At 30.6% G+C, this 13,999-nt stretch overlaps 2 protein-coding genes across 3 annotated transcripts in view; one reads left to right on the top strand and one right to left on the bottom strand.

Annotated features, from left to right (window-relative positions):
- Window positions 1–210: 210 nt before the first annotated feature.
- LOC107449995 (Late endosomal/lysosomal adaptor, MAPK and MTOR activator 4) lies at window positions 211–7,465 on the bottom strand. Its single transcript, XM_016065695.3, has 4 exons — window positions 7,325–7,465; window positions 5,513–5,588; window positions 1,381–1,501; window positions 211–435 (listed from the first exon to the last, which is right to left on the bottom strand). Exons 2-4 carry the CDS (start codon window positions 5,585–5,587, stop codon window positions 350–352), a joined length of 282 nt encoding a protein of 93 aa, XP_015921181.1. The 5' UTR covers window position 5,588; window positions 7,325–7,465; the 3' UTR covers window positions 211–349.
- Window positions 7,466–7,554: 89 nt separating this feature from the next.
- The window catches only part of LOC107449993 (cytohesin steppke), a 45,413-nt gene continuing 38,968 nt past the window's right edge, over window positions 7,555–13,999 (top strand). The window contains exon 1 of one of the 2 annotated variants that reach the window (XM_043043553.2): window positions 7,555–7,817. In XM_043043553.2, coding sequence (XP_042899487.1) covers window positions 7,772–7,817 — 46 coding nt within the window. In that variant the 5' untranslated portion in view covers window positions 7,555–7,771. The remainder of the gene's footprint in view (window positions 7,818–13,999) is intronic. The other variant, XM_071181660.1, reaches the window with a different exon arrangement.

Raw genomic sequence — 13,999 nt, 5'->3', positions numbered from 1 at the left:
TAATTTTGAGAAAAAAAATTTAAGTCCTGTCACATGATTAGTAACAATAATAATTATTATTTTTTTAACTATAACCTTTTGCTGTTATAAATATTTGAAAACCGTGAGTCTAATTTGGAAATCCTCTATTTCCTAAATTATTAATATATATTTTGCAATAAATATTTTAACTCTTTGCACATAAACTTAAGTTCAAAAATACGACATACATCCCTTGATTAACATTTTATTATATTTATTTATGATATATACATTTATAATATTTACCAAACAATGTTTACAAAAAGAAAGATTATGCAGTCAATTGTACAATTCAATAAGAAACCAATTGGAACGTAACTCGCTCACACTAATTGGAATCAGTTCCAATTATCTTGGACACATGTATCTTTTTGTTGGAAACAGCCACAACATAAGAGAAGTCCTCATAATTTACTATAAAGAACAAAACAATACATTATATGATCATGCATTTCTAATCATAAAACAGAAAAACAATTTTTAATAACAGGGATAATAGAAATATTTAATACAATGGTTGCTCAAATAAAAATGAGAAAGGTTCAATAGATTCCTTGACATGAAAGCATTTAAAGTGAATGTAAAGTCAAGCTAATCAGGGCTCCTAGTTGTTCCTAGGAGCCCTGACGTGAAATGTTATCATTGTTTGAGAATTGTAGAGGAACATTTTTGAATTCCTGATTTTAAAAAAATCATGCCTTTATTTGTCTTGATTTTTTTTCCTGATACTTTTGATACTCAGAACTAACAATTTCAACAAACACTTGATTAAAAAAGAATTATCAAATTTGTTTTAAAAATTACTTTCACTAGAAAAGAAATAAGAAAAACTACAAAACAAAAAAAGATTATTTTGTAATAATATTTTATCAGAGTGTATCAAGTATCTAGTTATGAAGTAATATTTGTGTTATTCGGTAGGTTATCACATAGCAATAAGCAACTCTTTGATAAAAAAGTATCTTTCATTTAAGAACATCGATTCTATTTTTATTTACTTTACTTTTTATCTCAAAATTAAGTAATCAATCCGTTCCTATGGAACTTAAGCGTTATACAAAAAGAGCCGTCATTCGCAATTTATGAAAATAAAATCCCTTTAAAATAGAATAGAAAATGCAAACAACTTTGGTACAGAACATTGTTGGTTCAATCAATATTGTTAAATTAAAAGCAAATGATATTCTGTTAGAAATAAATGAAAACAAAAATAATTTTATCTTCCTAATTAAGGACTTAATCAATCAAGAGTTTTTTTTTAAACAAACAATAGGGTTGAGTTGATTTTATAAATGACAGTCTGTACAAATTTTATGAGGATTTAACTACTCCAAGTAGCAATCAGCTAAGCATACATACCTGATAATTTCTTGAAACCATCTGCTTTATCAGATAAGGAAAGAACTGTTTTATCAGCTCCTTTAACCATCTGGTGGAAAATGCTTGCAACATTTTCATTGTTTTCTAAATCTCCAGATGACTAAAAAAATAGCACAGGGTTACTTGCATGTCTGTATCATTTAACAATAAAAATTATAAATTTTTTTATTTATTATCACTTGTAGGCAAAAGTAAATATTCAATCGAGTATAACCCCCCCCCCCAGCACAATAAATGAATCTCCATTTATAATGGTTAGAACTTTTGAAAGAAGAAAAAAATACTTATACTGGATATAAAAAAAAATAAAAAAAATAGTAGACGCTCTTTAGGAATTTTTTAAATAAATATGCTAAAACTCGTTTACAGAAATGTGGCAAATTAAACCCTGGTTTGATTTTTTTATAATAATTACAACAAAAACAGCCCATTCAACAAATTTTAAAATGATTTTTTTTTTTAGGGTTAAGGCAGTGTTTCCTAAAGTGTGGTACGCGTACCCCCAGGGGTATGGGAACAGTTTAGCAAGGGCACACGTTTACGAATTATCTTGCAACAAACAAAAATTTCAAACCTTTTTTATTTAAAAACAAAAGCTAGCTATTCAAATGTACGATTACGTATTTTTCTTTTGGCAATTTTTTGCAGAGTTAGCAGTTAATAATTAGTGGTGTCAACAGCCAGTTGTGATTTTTAACTTTTGTGCAATTTTTCTGTAGTAAAGGTTTGTAATGAATTCTACTTATTTTGCTTATTTTTATAAAATATAATTTTTATCCTGTTATCACAGCAAAAACAATATCATCCTTCTCACTGATGCAAATAAACTTATTATCACAACTTTGTACCAAGAAAGAAAAATAAACATAGTTTTAAAAAAATACATAAATTTTTTTATCAGTGGTACACAGCGTTATGAAAAGTTTAGAAAGGGTACACAAAAGTCATAAGTTTGGGAAACATTGGGTTAAGGGATTAGGCCACTCTAACCAGACCTAATTATGCTTGGAAAATTTTCTCAGCAAAACAATAAAATAAACTGAAATTCAGAAAAAGATTCTTCATTATACAACTCATTTTAAAATGAATTTTTCAAAATTAAAACAGATGCTGCAAACCTTTTCTTTGATGAATCTTTTTCTCTTTTTTCAGGGGGGGGGGGGCATATTGCAATAACAGCAAAAACTGTATTTTTAAGATTAAGATATTTCAACTGACATATTTGAATTATTGTCAGATAACTGCATTTAAAAGTAAAATTTGAAATTTCTAAAATAAATCGTTTGGAAACTAAAATTACGATAAAAACTATGTACTTATATGCGTAAAAAATGCAATTTAAAATTTAAAACATGAAATCAATAGGGTGACCTGGGGTAATTCCTGATCTAAAAACGCAAACATCTATTTTGTGAAAAAACTATTTGAAATAGAATTTTAATATTTACTGGAAGTTTGAGGCTATATGAGATGAGTCCAATGCCACCTTCTTTTGTTTGAAAATCTAATTAGAATTTAAAAGATTTTAAATATTTAGTGATCAGGAATTACCCCTGGTCTTGATCATTTCTGGGGTAATTCCTGATCACTTCTGGGGTAATTATTGATCACCAGTTTTTGTTGTAAAGGGGCTGCTTAAAAATAATTATATAATGGTAATTAACAAATAAAACATCAAGATCAAACAAATAAACCAAAAAGATATGTTTAAGCTGCTAATAAAATGATTTATTTAAAAAGCAAGAAGAACGATTAACACCTTAAAATTTCAAAAATCTTTGTATTGTGCCATACATTTTAGGCAATCAGCCAACTCATTCTCATGTTCTTCTGAAATATAAGAGAGTTCCCACATGGGTTACTTTTGCTGGATTTTTTAACTTCATTAAGGGAAAGTGTAAAGTTAAGTAAGGTATGTCAACAGCTCTGGCAGCAGCTCTCACACTGAAATTTTCATTTTCAATCATTAAAAGAAATTCACTAATTTTGTTTTCTAGAAGCTTAGTATCCTTTTTAGGCTTATAATTTCTCACCATATTTATATTAGGTTAATTTATCAACTTAAAAATTATTCTAACAATGTACACACATAAAATTAAGATAGAAGCAAGGTAAGACAAACCAGAAATGGTGCAAATCAGAATACAGTCTTGTATACAGTTAAAAACAAATTTTGTGATGACAGTTAAAATATATTTTATAGTTGTTCCACTTAATAAATATGAACTGTTATTTAAGAAAAGACAATTAGCTATTTATAAGCTATTTTATATACTATTTATAAGAAGAAATGACAATGATCAGGAATTACCCCAGTGATCAATAATTACCCCATCTGTAGGGGGCAACATTTGATATAGTTTCCTATAATCAATTATAATGTTTACAGTAGATGTGAAACAATTAAACAAAAGCTTACACTATTTTTATATCAAAGAAAAAGAAAGTAACTCAAAATATTTATTATTAAGAGAAGGAGGGGGATCTTTGCAGAAATGTGCACATTTTGAAACCCATCTTTGAAATGGAAAATACAGAAAGCACTTTAAAAGATACTTATTTTGTTAGATTAAACAAAAAATTATTCTTAAGTAAATGTAGTTATACTTTAGTAAAGTGTACAAGCATTCTTGTCCATGTCTTAAATTTGAAAAAAAAATTTTTTTTTTAAATAAAATTTAGGTGATCATTATTAACCCCAGAAACAGAGTGATCGTGAATTACCCCGGGTCACCCTAAATTCCAAATTTTAGTATCTTCTCTGTTCAAAAATCTTTTGTGTACATCAAAAAATAAATCAACAAAAAAAAAATTCTTCTAAATTTCGAGAGTGACTACATCCCTTAAAAATTCCCTTTAACCATTACAGGTGACTTTTGAGTTTGGAAAAGTATAATTTGAAATATTAGGGTACTTAAAACAATTTCCATAAAATTTCCCATTAACTACAAGGTTAAGATGTTATCAATTCCAGCCAACTCTTTATTTTTGGTTGATTACACCATTACTTGGATTAGAAAAATAATCAATTAAACTTGAAAGAAACATTGATTGGTTTCAGATTGTTCGGGAAATATGGATTTCCAGTTTATAATGCTGACCACTTTTCCGTCATGTTGTTAGGCTCAAAATACTGTTACCTGACATGCTTATGTCATATTAAAATTACGATCAACCAATTTCATACCCTTGCGTGCGATTACAAATGATTTTTTCATTTGGAGCAAAGTTGGTCTGATATTCCTAAAACCATGGGAAAAACAGGTATTGGTCTTAACCTCATGTATCAGTATATTTCATGTTAAATACACAAGTCATAAGCATTTAAGACTTAAAATAATATAATTCTCAAATTGATGTAATGAAGAAACAAATTTATGACATTTATGTAAGCAATATTCACTGTTTAATAATGATAAAGAAATACATACATAAAATAAAAACTTTTATATACTTATTTCAATTATTTAGAAAATTATTAAAATTTTTTAGCAGAGGTATGGTAGCAAAAAACACATCAAAACCAAAATTGTATCAAAATCAATTATTATTTAATTTATGATAAGTGGGGTATCATTACAAACACATTAATGTTCACAAAAGGAAGAGAAAAAAATCTTATGTAAACCTTTGGATACCATAACAAAAATTAAATGCCGAAAAGCAAATATAAATTAAAAATTACAGAACATATGACAAACTTTCATAGAACCTTTCTAATTTTGACCATTCATTTTTATTTTCATCATTTAATTTTTGTAACATTTTTCTCAACATTCAAAATATTAACAAAAAATAGGTAATTTTCTGTTAGCCAAGTGTAACTAAAGTTGGCAATTTTTTTTATTTTTTAAATGTCCATTCTGTTTTTTGTTCTAAAAGAATTGAACTCATTTTTGAATGGTTTAATAAGAAATAGTTGAACTCATTTATCAAAGAACCCAAAAATATTTTCATTCACGAAACATTGAATGTTACAATCTTTGAATGAGTAAAAAATTCTGTTTAGATTCAGAAAATATTTTTGATAACATTGTAAGAGAAAAGACAAATGTGATTGATCAACCTTATTATTAAATCAAAAATTTTGCTATAATAGAAGAACACTTACTGAAATAATACCTCCTTCTTCATTCATTACTATGGATCCAACTCTTTGATGCATTTTATCTGTTGCAGATGCCATACTAAAAATGCAAATTCAGAAGTGAGTATTTTATAAAACAAAAGTAAAATAATACAGTCGATTCCCAAAATAATAAAAATTGAATATTTTGAACAATAAGTTGGACTGAACTGTTTTAACAGTCCTATCCAAACTCCCATTTAACTAATGCAGGGTTGTCACTCTAATTTGTAACAAAAAATTCCCTGCATTTTACCTGTACATGTTATACACAATATCAACTCAGTAGCGCGACAGCCCATAGAGGGTCAAGGCCTACTGTGCCATCTCAGTTTTCTTGAGTTTGGGGTGCAGGAGCAGATGTTCCTGTCAGGTGGTCAGTCGAACACGGAACACCCAGTGTTTAGTTCCCAAGCATGCTTAGTACTCATTTTTGACCCACTGAAGCGATGAAAGGCTGAGTCAACCTTACCCGGACCAAGGATCGAACCCAGGATCTGTGGCACGGGAGCGTGAAGCGCTATCACTCAGTCACCGGGCATCGTTATACACAATATATTAAGCGAAAACACAAATACTGCTCCCTTGTGTCAGCTATATTGAGCTAACTACACTTTTAATTACTGGAAAAACTTAGAGTAAAAAAGGAACAGCTGAACATACTTAAATAATGCTAAATGAAATAGTTTAGCATGGCTGAATTATCTTCCTTAAATATCCTATAGATTGCACTTTAAGTGTACACTATTTTTAAAAGGACAAAAATAAAAAACAAATTCACTGTATTTTCCCAGTTTGTAAAGAAAAACTCAAAATTCCTTGCCTTTCTACCTGTTAATTTTGGTGATTTTTTAATTCCCTGAATTTTTAGGTTTTCCCAGTAGAGTGGCAACCCTGTAATGTTATTTTATACACTTATAGTGAACAGCTGAGAAATTGGGAGTCCGTTCAATAGTAGACATAAATTTCTATTCCAAAGATCTTTTTTTATTCTTTTAACTTATTGCTTTTAAGAGTTCAGCTGAGAAATTGGGAGTCCGTTCAATAGTAGACATAAATTTCTATTCCAAAGATCTTTTTTTATTCTTTTAACTTATTCCTTTTAAGAGTTCGGACTACAAATAGCAGCAGTCCTTTTCATTATGTTAAATCTCACTCTATTTTATACCTATCTCTTTTAAATAGGAGAAAAGGTAGTTAAAAAGCACATTGACAGTATAAAGTTATAATAAATACATTATATTGTAATTGATAAACAAGTGCATGATTTAAAACATTGCTAATATTGTTTTTAACAAGAAAGTTGCATACTTAGTAGTTACAATCAATTTAATTCATATGAATTAAAAGGAAAAAAATAGTGTTTAGATATATCAATATAACACTTAATTTTTAAATTCGAATCCAGGACAAGGCATAGATGTTCTTTTATTCTCTGTACTTTCTGTCTTAACCGTGGGAGTCCACCTAATTTTGTGCGTAAATGCCTGAATTGATGAAATGTTAACACAGGTGGGCATTGGAAATGAAATATAACACTTAATAACAAAAAGACCTTAATACTTGTTCACATTAATTTTATAAAATGATAGTTGATTATAATACATTTTGTAACCATGATTTTAATATTGAAATGCTAAATGTTGCCCCCTAAACACAACAATAGTAATAGAGTTTAAAGTTGGAAGGGATCTAGAAGCAAATTAGGGAACTCATCAGGGGAGTATTTGTTAATATTAAAGAGAACAAATAGCAATATTATAAAACAATTTTGTAAAAGAGAAACATAAATATTACTTAATATGGATATTCGCTGTTAATTTAACAAAAGAAATTTTATCTCTCTCATTAATTAGAGGATACAAGGCAATGAAAAGATTTTGTGAACACAAAACGAAAACAGCTCATGAATGCATGACACAAAAACTATTTGCCAGAAGTTACGGTAAAATGAAAAGCTAGCTTGTAGCTTAGATAATAAAGTATAACTATGCATTGAACATTTTTCTATAAATGCATTTGGAGTACAACTAAACTCAAGCTTTCTCCTCTATGGTCTGTATCCATTAAATTAGTTTCGGATCGATAAAATGTGTTGAGTGCATACAAATTATTTTCATTTATAATATGTCGGGAGGTATCCTAAACAAAAGCATAGAAGTGAATTAAAATAATATATATTCTTTCTTGCGTTACTATAAAACAGCTTAATGATATTTTTTATTTTACCAATCATTTTGAAGTATGAGTTTGACGATGAGAAATCACACAGACAACTTTCAAAATAGTGGTATGCTCTTTGTTTAATAATACAATAAAAATTTTATTATTTGAAAATATATATTATTCTATGATTGCATGTATAGCTTCCAACTTTCCTCTATTCCTTTTTAAATAATTTTTATGGATTATATGTTTATTTCAATCTTTATTTCATTAATCGTCAATATCCTATTGAAACTTCTTGTAAATCAGATCCTTTTTTTTTAAATTATAATTTTTAAAGTAGAAGATTGTTTTCGATTGAAATTGCTGAGGATTTGTATAAATATAAAGTTATGTTAAACAATTATGAAAAAATTGATGTAATAAAAGAATTGTTCTAAACTATGACAAAAATCTATCAACTTTAATGAATAATTATTTTGATGTTGATGCAAATGCCTAATCATCTGAAATGCGAAAAGGGAAATAAATTATGTTTAATATCATATCTATCTATATTCTGTTATTTTTATATATTCAATAGCTATTTTATTTGTGAACTTTGTTAAGAATAAGAGAGGTATAAGAAGTTAGTTTATGAAACTAGATTGTTCTGGTAGTATTTCTCTATTGGTGTGTTACAACCATCTTGCTGCATAATTTATGTATAATGTATGGTTTTCCTTTTTTTTAAATAAAATTTTTGCGATTATAATCATGAAATTTATTTTATAGGTAAGTGATTGATCTTGAGTAACAACTGATCCAGGAATACATTAAATTTATAACTTTAAAATTCTTCAAATCTTTTTACTTTTAAAATTAACAATTATAATAATAAAAAAAATTAAAAGTATCAAGGAAATCTATATTAAAAAGTTTTAACATCAGTCCTGTTTGCTCTTCTCCGAATTAGAAAAGTTCTATGGCAATTAGCACGAGAAAGTTTTCCATATCAGTACTTGCAGCAAAAAAGTAGCCAAATTTTGGAGCAACAAAGCAGTAGCACTAGAAAAAGTAAGAAAATATTAAAAACATCACAAAGGGGTTAACGGTTATGCTCCGCGCCAATCACAACAACATATTTGGTTACATTTTTACTCAAATTTGAGAAACCCTTTGGTATCTTAGCAAAGTAGCTGCTAAAATTATTAAAGGAAAGCTGGAGATTATTTAAAAGCTAGGGTTGAAACACGACGCCCAGTGGCTGAGTGGTAACGCTTCGCGATCCCGTGCCACTGGTCCTGGGTTCGATCCTCGGGACGGGCAAGGTTGACTCAGCCTTTTATCCCTTCAGTGGGTCGTTAAATGAGTACCAAGCATGCTTGGGAACTAAACACTGGGGGTTCCGCGTTCGGCTGACCAGGACCACCTGACCGAAACATCTGCCCCTGCACCCCAGAGCCCAAGAAAACTGAGATGGACACAGTAGGCCTTGGCCCTCTATGGGCTGTTGCGCCACGTAGTTTAGTTTAGTTAGGGTTAAAAACATGAAATGGAAAGAGATGTTTGACTCTCTATTGAGGTGAGAGTTAGTAATGATTTTGAATATTCTTATTATGATGAGTGGTAAGAAAATGATGAAAAATCTTAAAATGAGCTGTCTAAGCCCGTTCTTATCTTAAATTTTTTTTTAATGCTTTATTGAAGGAAGCTAAAACCAAGTTGATAGTTTCAAAGTTATTCATGGGTTTAAGTGTAAGTAGACAATTCGCAATCACATCGCTCGTATACGTCATATGGGGAGAAGACAGGTTCCATGTCTTGACTCTCCTGCTCTTCTTGGTTGTAATGTACTACAATATTTTTCCCTTTCTTTATATTTTTCGTATTTAACTGTCAAAAAAAATTTTTTTTTTAATTTCCTCGACGCTTTTTTTAGAACTATGTTAAATGTAGCTTTTAGTTCTATATAGTTTTCTTAACTTAAAAGTTTTTAATATGTTTGAAAAGCAGTACAGAAATTATCGTACTTCCTCCTTCTGTGACTGACCATTTGCAGTTGCAACTCACGAATACGCCATATGGGGAGAAGTCTATGTCTCGACTCTTCCCTCTCATCCTCTTCTCAGTTATATAGGAATGTACTGTGATATTTCCCCCATTCTCGATATTTTTTATATTTACCTGTCAAAAATATTTTTCTTAATTTCCACGACGTAAAATTTCCACTAAGACTAGGGAACTCCTCGATCGAGTACTGCAAGAAATCGGCCGTTGTGGGGGACTTTTTGATGGAGCTAACCTGCATTTGCTTCACATGCTGAGGAAAACCACGATAACTTCCCACGGTTAACCTAACGGCAAGGGGAGTCTAACCCATGATCAGTCTACCACATAGGATATTTTACGGCAACACTCTGGTCGGTACAAGCCAGATCCGAAATATGTGTCAACCAGCCATCACTGGATCGAATCTGGTTCACATCATTGGGAGGCGAACGGTCTATCCCCTGAGTCATCATGACTCGAGCACTAGAGATTAATGAAAAAAGCTAAAATATGCTTGAAGAAACAAATTTCTGCTGCATAAATGCGGGAACAAAGAGGGAGGATTGAGGAAGAAAGAGAATTCCCATGTGTTTGGTTTAGAATGCAGCTGCCAACTCCACTCATGTTTTAGTTTTTTAATAAAATATTAAGAAGTGTATTTATTATCAAGCTTAATTTTTTAGTCTGTTTTTCATATCTGTAAAGGTGAGACATTGCAATCAAAGGTTTGACCACATTCCAACTAGCTATGACACTCTACTAAAGCTCTGTGTCATTGTAGACTCCTCTGACAGCAGAGAAAGAGTCATAAAATTTTATCAATCTGGAAAAATTAGAAAATGTTATTCGAAATGTTAAGAATGTTAGAAATGTTAAGAGTAATGAAATAATAATTAATAAGAGTTTGAGGTATCTAAAAGTGTGATTTATTTTTAAACAGTAGTAAATTTTTCTAAAAGTGGTAATTTTTTAAAATTTACTTATTATTAAATCTAATTTCAGATATAACTGTTTTGAAACATATTTTCTTCTTGAGAATAAAGTGTAACTAATAAATAATAATAAAATTTATTCCACCGATTACAATAATCTGAGAAAATCAATGAAACTAGTATAGAAAAGTCAAAATGGTTGTTTTTTACCCCCTTCAATGTTTGTGGATACTGGGTGATTGCCACAAACATAGTTTCGCATGACTTTATCACCAAATAGAAGTTATTATCATTAAAAATTTCGATTATTTTGTGCTTCAATGTTTTATGCTATTAGTGGCTTAAATTGCAACTATATGTGGTGGGCTTACCATCCAGAAATCTGCCAGCTCTTGGATGTGCGGACCATGGCATATTCAATTTTTTTAGGGGGGTGAATAAAACAAAATCGGAAGTTATGAGTTCTGCGCTTAAGTTTTTGACGCGTCAGATCAAGTTTTTGCTATCCCTTTTATTGGTATTTATTACTACAGAATTCCTAAGTTTTAAAACTCTAGGTATTTTTAATACAGCAAAATTATGACGCCATCTAGTGAGAGAACCGGTTCCATGTCTTGACCATCTCCCCTTCCCTCTCTTCCTCTTCTCAGTTATATAGGAATGTATTACAATATTTTCCTTTTTATTAATATGTTTCGTATTTAATTGTCGCAAATATTTTTTGAAATTTCCACAATGCTTTCTTTTAGAACTATGTCCAATGTAGTTTTCAGTTTCATATAGTTTCCTGACTAAAAAGCTTTAAATATATTTGAAAATCGAGACAGAAGATGACGAACTTCTTCTATGGCTCTCCACACGCACAGGCTAAAGGTGAAAGCATGCAAGGTTTTGCCATAAGTTGAGAGTTCTGATTTATGCCACCTATTGCCCATTTCTATCGCCAATTACTTCCTAATGGGTAGCAATATATTTTTCTAATCATAAAATTTTTTTTAATTATCTTTTTTTGTTTGTTCCTAAACAAGGCATCCGTTTGAGAACTAAAATACATTGGTCCAATGTATTGTCCCATTGGTCCAATGTATAATTTTTCGAAATTCAAATTTAAAATAGTGATAATGATTAATAAAGCAAATAAGGCTTTTCTTGTTGAATTTTTTGTTATGTTTTTTATATACGAGGGGTGTTTTTTAAGTAAGGGCTGTTTCAAAATAAAAACCAAGCGAAAGTGAATTTTCAAAAAGCAAATTTATTTTCAGATTCCACATACGTTTATATTTTTTTCAACATAGTTGCCGATTTGTTTAAGAATTTATCATACTTTACAACTAGATTTAGAATACTCTCTTCATAGAAACTTGCCGCCTGCTCCGATAACCAAGAGGTCATGACCGTTTTTACGTCTTCTTCATTCTTGTTGGGGTTGTCACTAAAATTATGTTTGAACTATCGGAAAGAAAAAGATCACTTAGCGCTAGGTCTGAACTGTTGGGAGGGGTGGTCCAAAACTTCCCAGCCAAAAGAGTCCAATAAGAGTGCCTCGCTGCGAAGGGAATCATTGTGAGTAGCAAAATCCCCTGTCAGCACAGTGTTGCCAGATTTGGCTGCAAGTTGCTGACTGGGCTACTTTTAAAAGTCCCTGCTACTGAAAATCGAATTTGGGCTACGCGCTACTTTTATGGCTACTCATTATTTTTCAAACGCTACGAATATTAAAGATGTGGTACTTTTTTTTCCCTTACAGAAATACTTTTTGTAAAAAAAATTTCCTTTCCCATTATAAAATGATTTTGAAAATTCTTTATCTTTTTAAAAAAGGACATTCTCCCCCCCCCCCCTGAAAACGCATCAGCTTTAGTTTTGGATTCTTGATTTGTTTTGCTGCTCGGGGTCTAAAATCTATGCTTCAAATCATAGACTCGTGAAATCGAAAATATATATATAGAAAAATGTAGGGCGAGAATGATGGGAAAAAAAGCTTTAACTCCATCCATTATTAATCGTTTATTTTCTGGAAAAATCACGTGACCTTTAATCTGAGTAAAAACGAAATATTGAATTTGACGAAATTTTTAACGCAATGCATTGAAATTTAATTTTTTTTTTTTAATTTAGTAGAAATATATAGAGATGCCAACTGCTCCGGACACGCCAAATTAATTAAAAAAACGTAACTACAAAGTAAATGTTGCTAAAATTTGACTATTTTTGTTTGCTTTTTAGGAGGTATAGCATGACCTGGTCTGGCCTGTTTAGTCTAGCTGGGCTCCTGAGGCCAATAATGACCCTTTTCCCATTCATCCTGTAATGAGAACTTAAACAAAAAATAGACAGATTACATGAAATGTAACTATTAAATGGCGCATGTTAAAGTATTCTTCTTCTTCTGCAGCACAACAGCCCCTTTCAGGCCTTGGCTGCCTCAATCACGCGTAGCTTGCAACTCCTTCTATTCATGGCGACTTTTTTCCAGTTGTTAATCTTTATTACTTTGAGCTCTTTAGTAGTGTCATCAAGCCATCTAGTTGGAGGTCTTCCTCTGGCCCGAGATCCAGAAGGATTTTTAAAGGTGGTGATTCGTACTGCATTGTTTTCTGGACCTCTCCTGATATGGCCAAGCAATCTTAATCTATTGCTTCGGATGACCTTCACTATCTTTGGCTGACCATAGAGTCTATATAATTCAAAGTAGTATCTGATTCGCCAACAGCCTCTTTCCTGTACTGGGCCAAAAATATTTCTAAGGATTTTCCTTTCAAAAACACCAAGAGTACGCTGATGTCTGCGTTTAGTGTCCATGTTTCACTTGCATAGAGCAATACAGGAATACAGGAAGAGTCTTATAAATTTTAATTTTGGTTTTTCGACTGATTAGGCTTGATCTTAATTGCTTTCTTAGTCCAAAGAAACACTTGTTTGCCATTTTAATTCGGTTGTCTTCTTCTGTTTTTATGCTGTTTTGGTCATTGATCATTGTTCCAAAGTATTTGAATTCATAAACCTTTTCAAAGGTGTAACCATTTATGAATATAGGATCATAATTTACAGTTCTGACTGGAGATTCCATAAATTTAGTTTTATCTTCGTTGATGGTAAGTCCCATATTTGTGGCAAAAGTTTCAAGAGCCAGAAAGGCCTCTCTCACTGCTCTCTCTGAAGTTAAAGTATAGCATGACATAAGTGCTATAATTATACAAGCCTACGAATTATTCAGCTATAGTGGTGAAAAATCTACTAAATTGAACTTATTAAACCAAGAATTACGATTGGTAAACTACCACTTTAAAATATATATTTACTGTCCGTATGTATATATATATATATATATATATATATATAT

This window comes from Parasteatoda tepidariorum, chromosome 6, assembly GCF_043381705.1.
Source record: "Parasteatoda tepidariorum isolate YZ-2023 chromosome 6, CAS_Ptep_4.0, whole genome shotgun sequence".
Lineage (NCBI taxonomy): Eukaryota > Metazoa > Arthropoda > Arachnida > Araneae > Theridiidae > Parasteatoda > Parasteatoda tepidariorum.
The sequence above is the reverse complement of the archived record's forward strand: the minus strand, read 5'-3'. Positions and strand labels throughout refer to the sequence as shown.

What these genes read in the sequence shown, in the direction of transcription:
- LOC107449995 (XM_016065695.3), bottom strand. Translation starts at nt 5,587, where the DNA reads ATGGCATCTGCAACAGATAAAATGCATCAAAGAGTTGGATCCATAGTA. An exon ending in AAGAAGGAGGTATTATTTCA is followed by an intron (nt 1,502 to 5,512) that starts GTAAGTGTTCTT and finishes CTATTTTTTTAG; the next exon opens with TCATCTGGAGATTTAGAAAA. An exon ending in TGGTTTCAAGAAATTATCAG is followed by an intron (nt 436 to 1,380) that starts GTATGTATGCTT and finishes TGTTCTTTATAG; the next exon opens with TAAATTATGAGGACTTCTCT.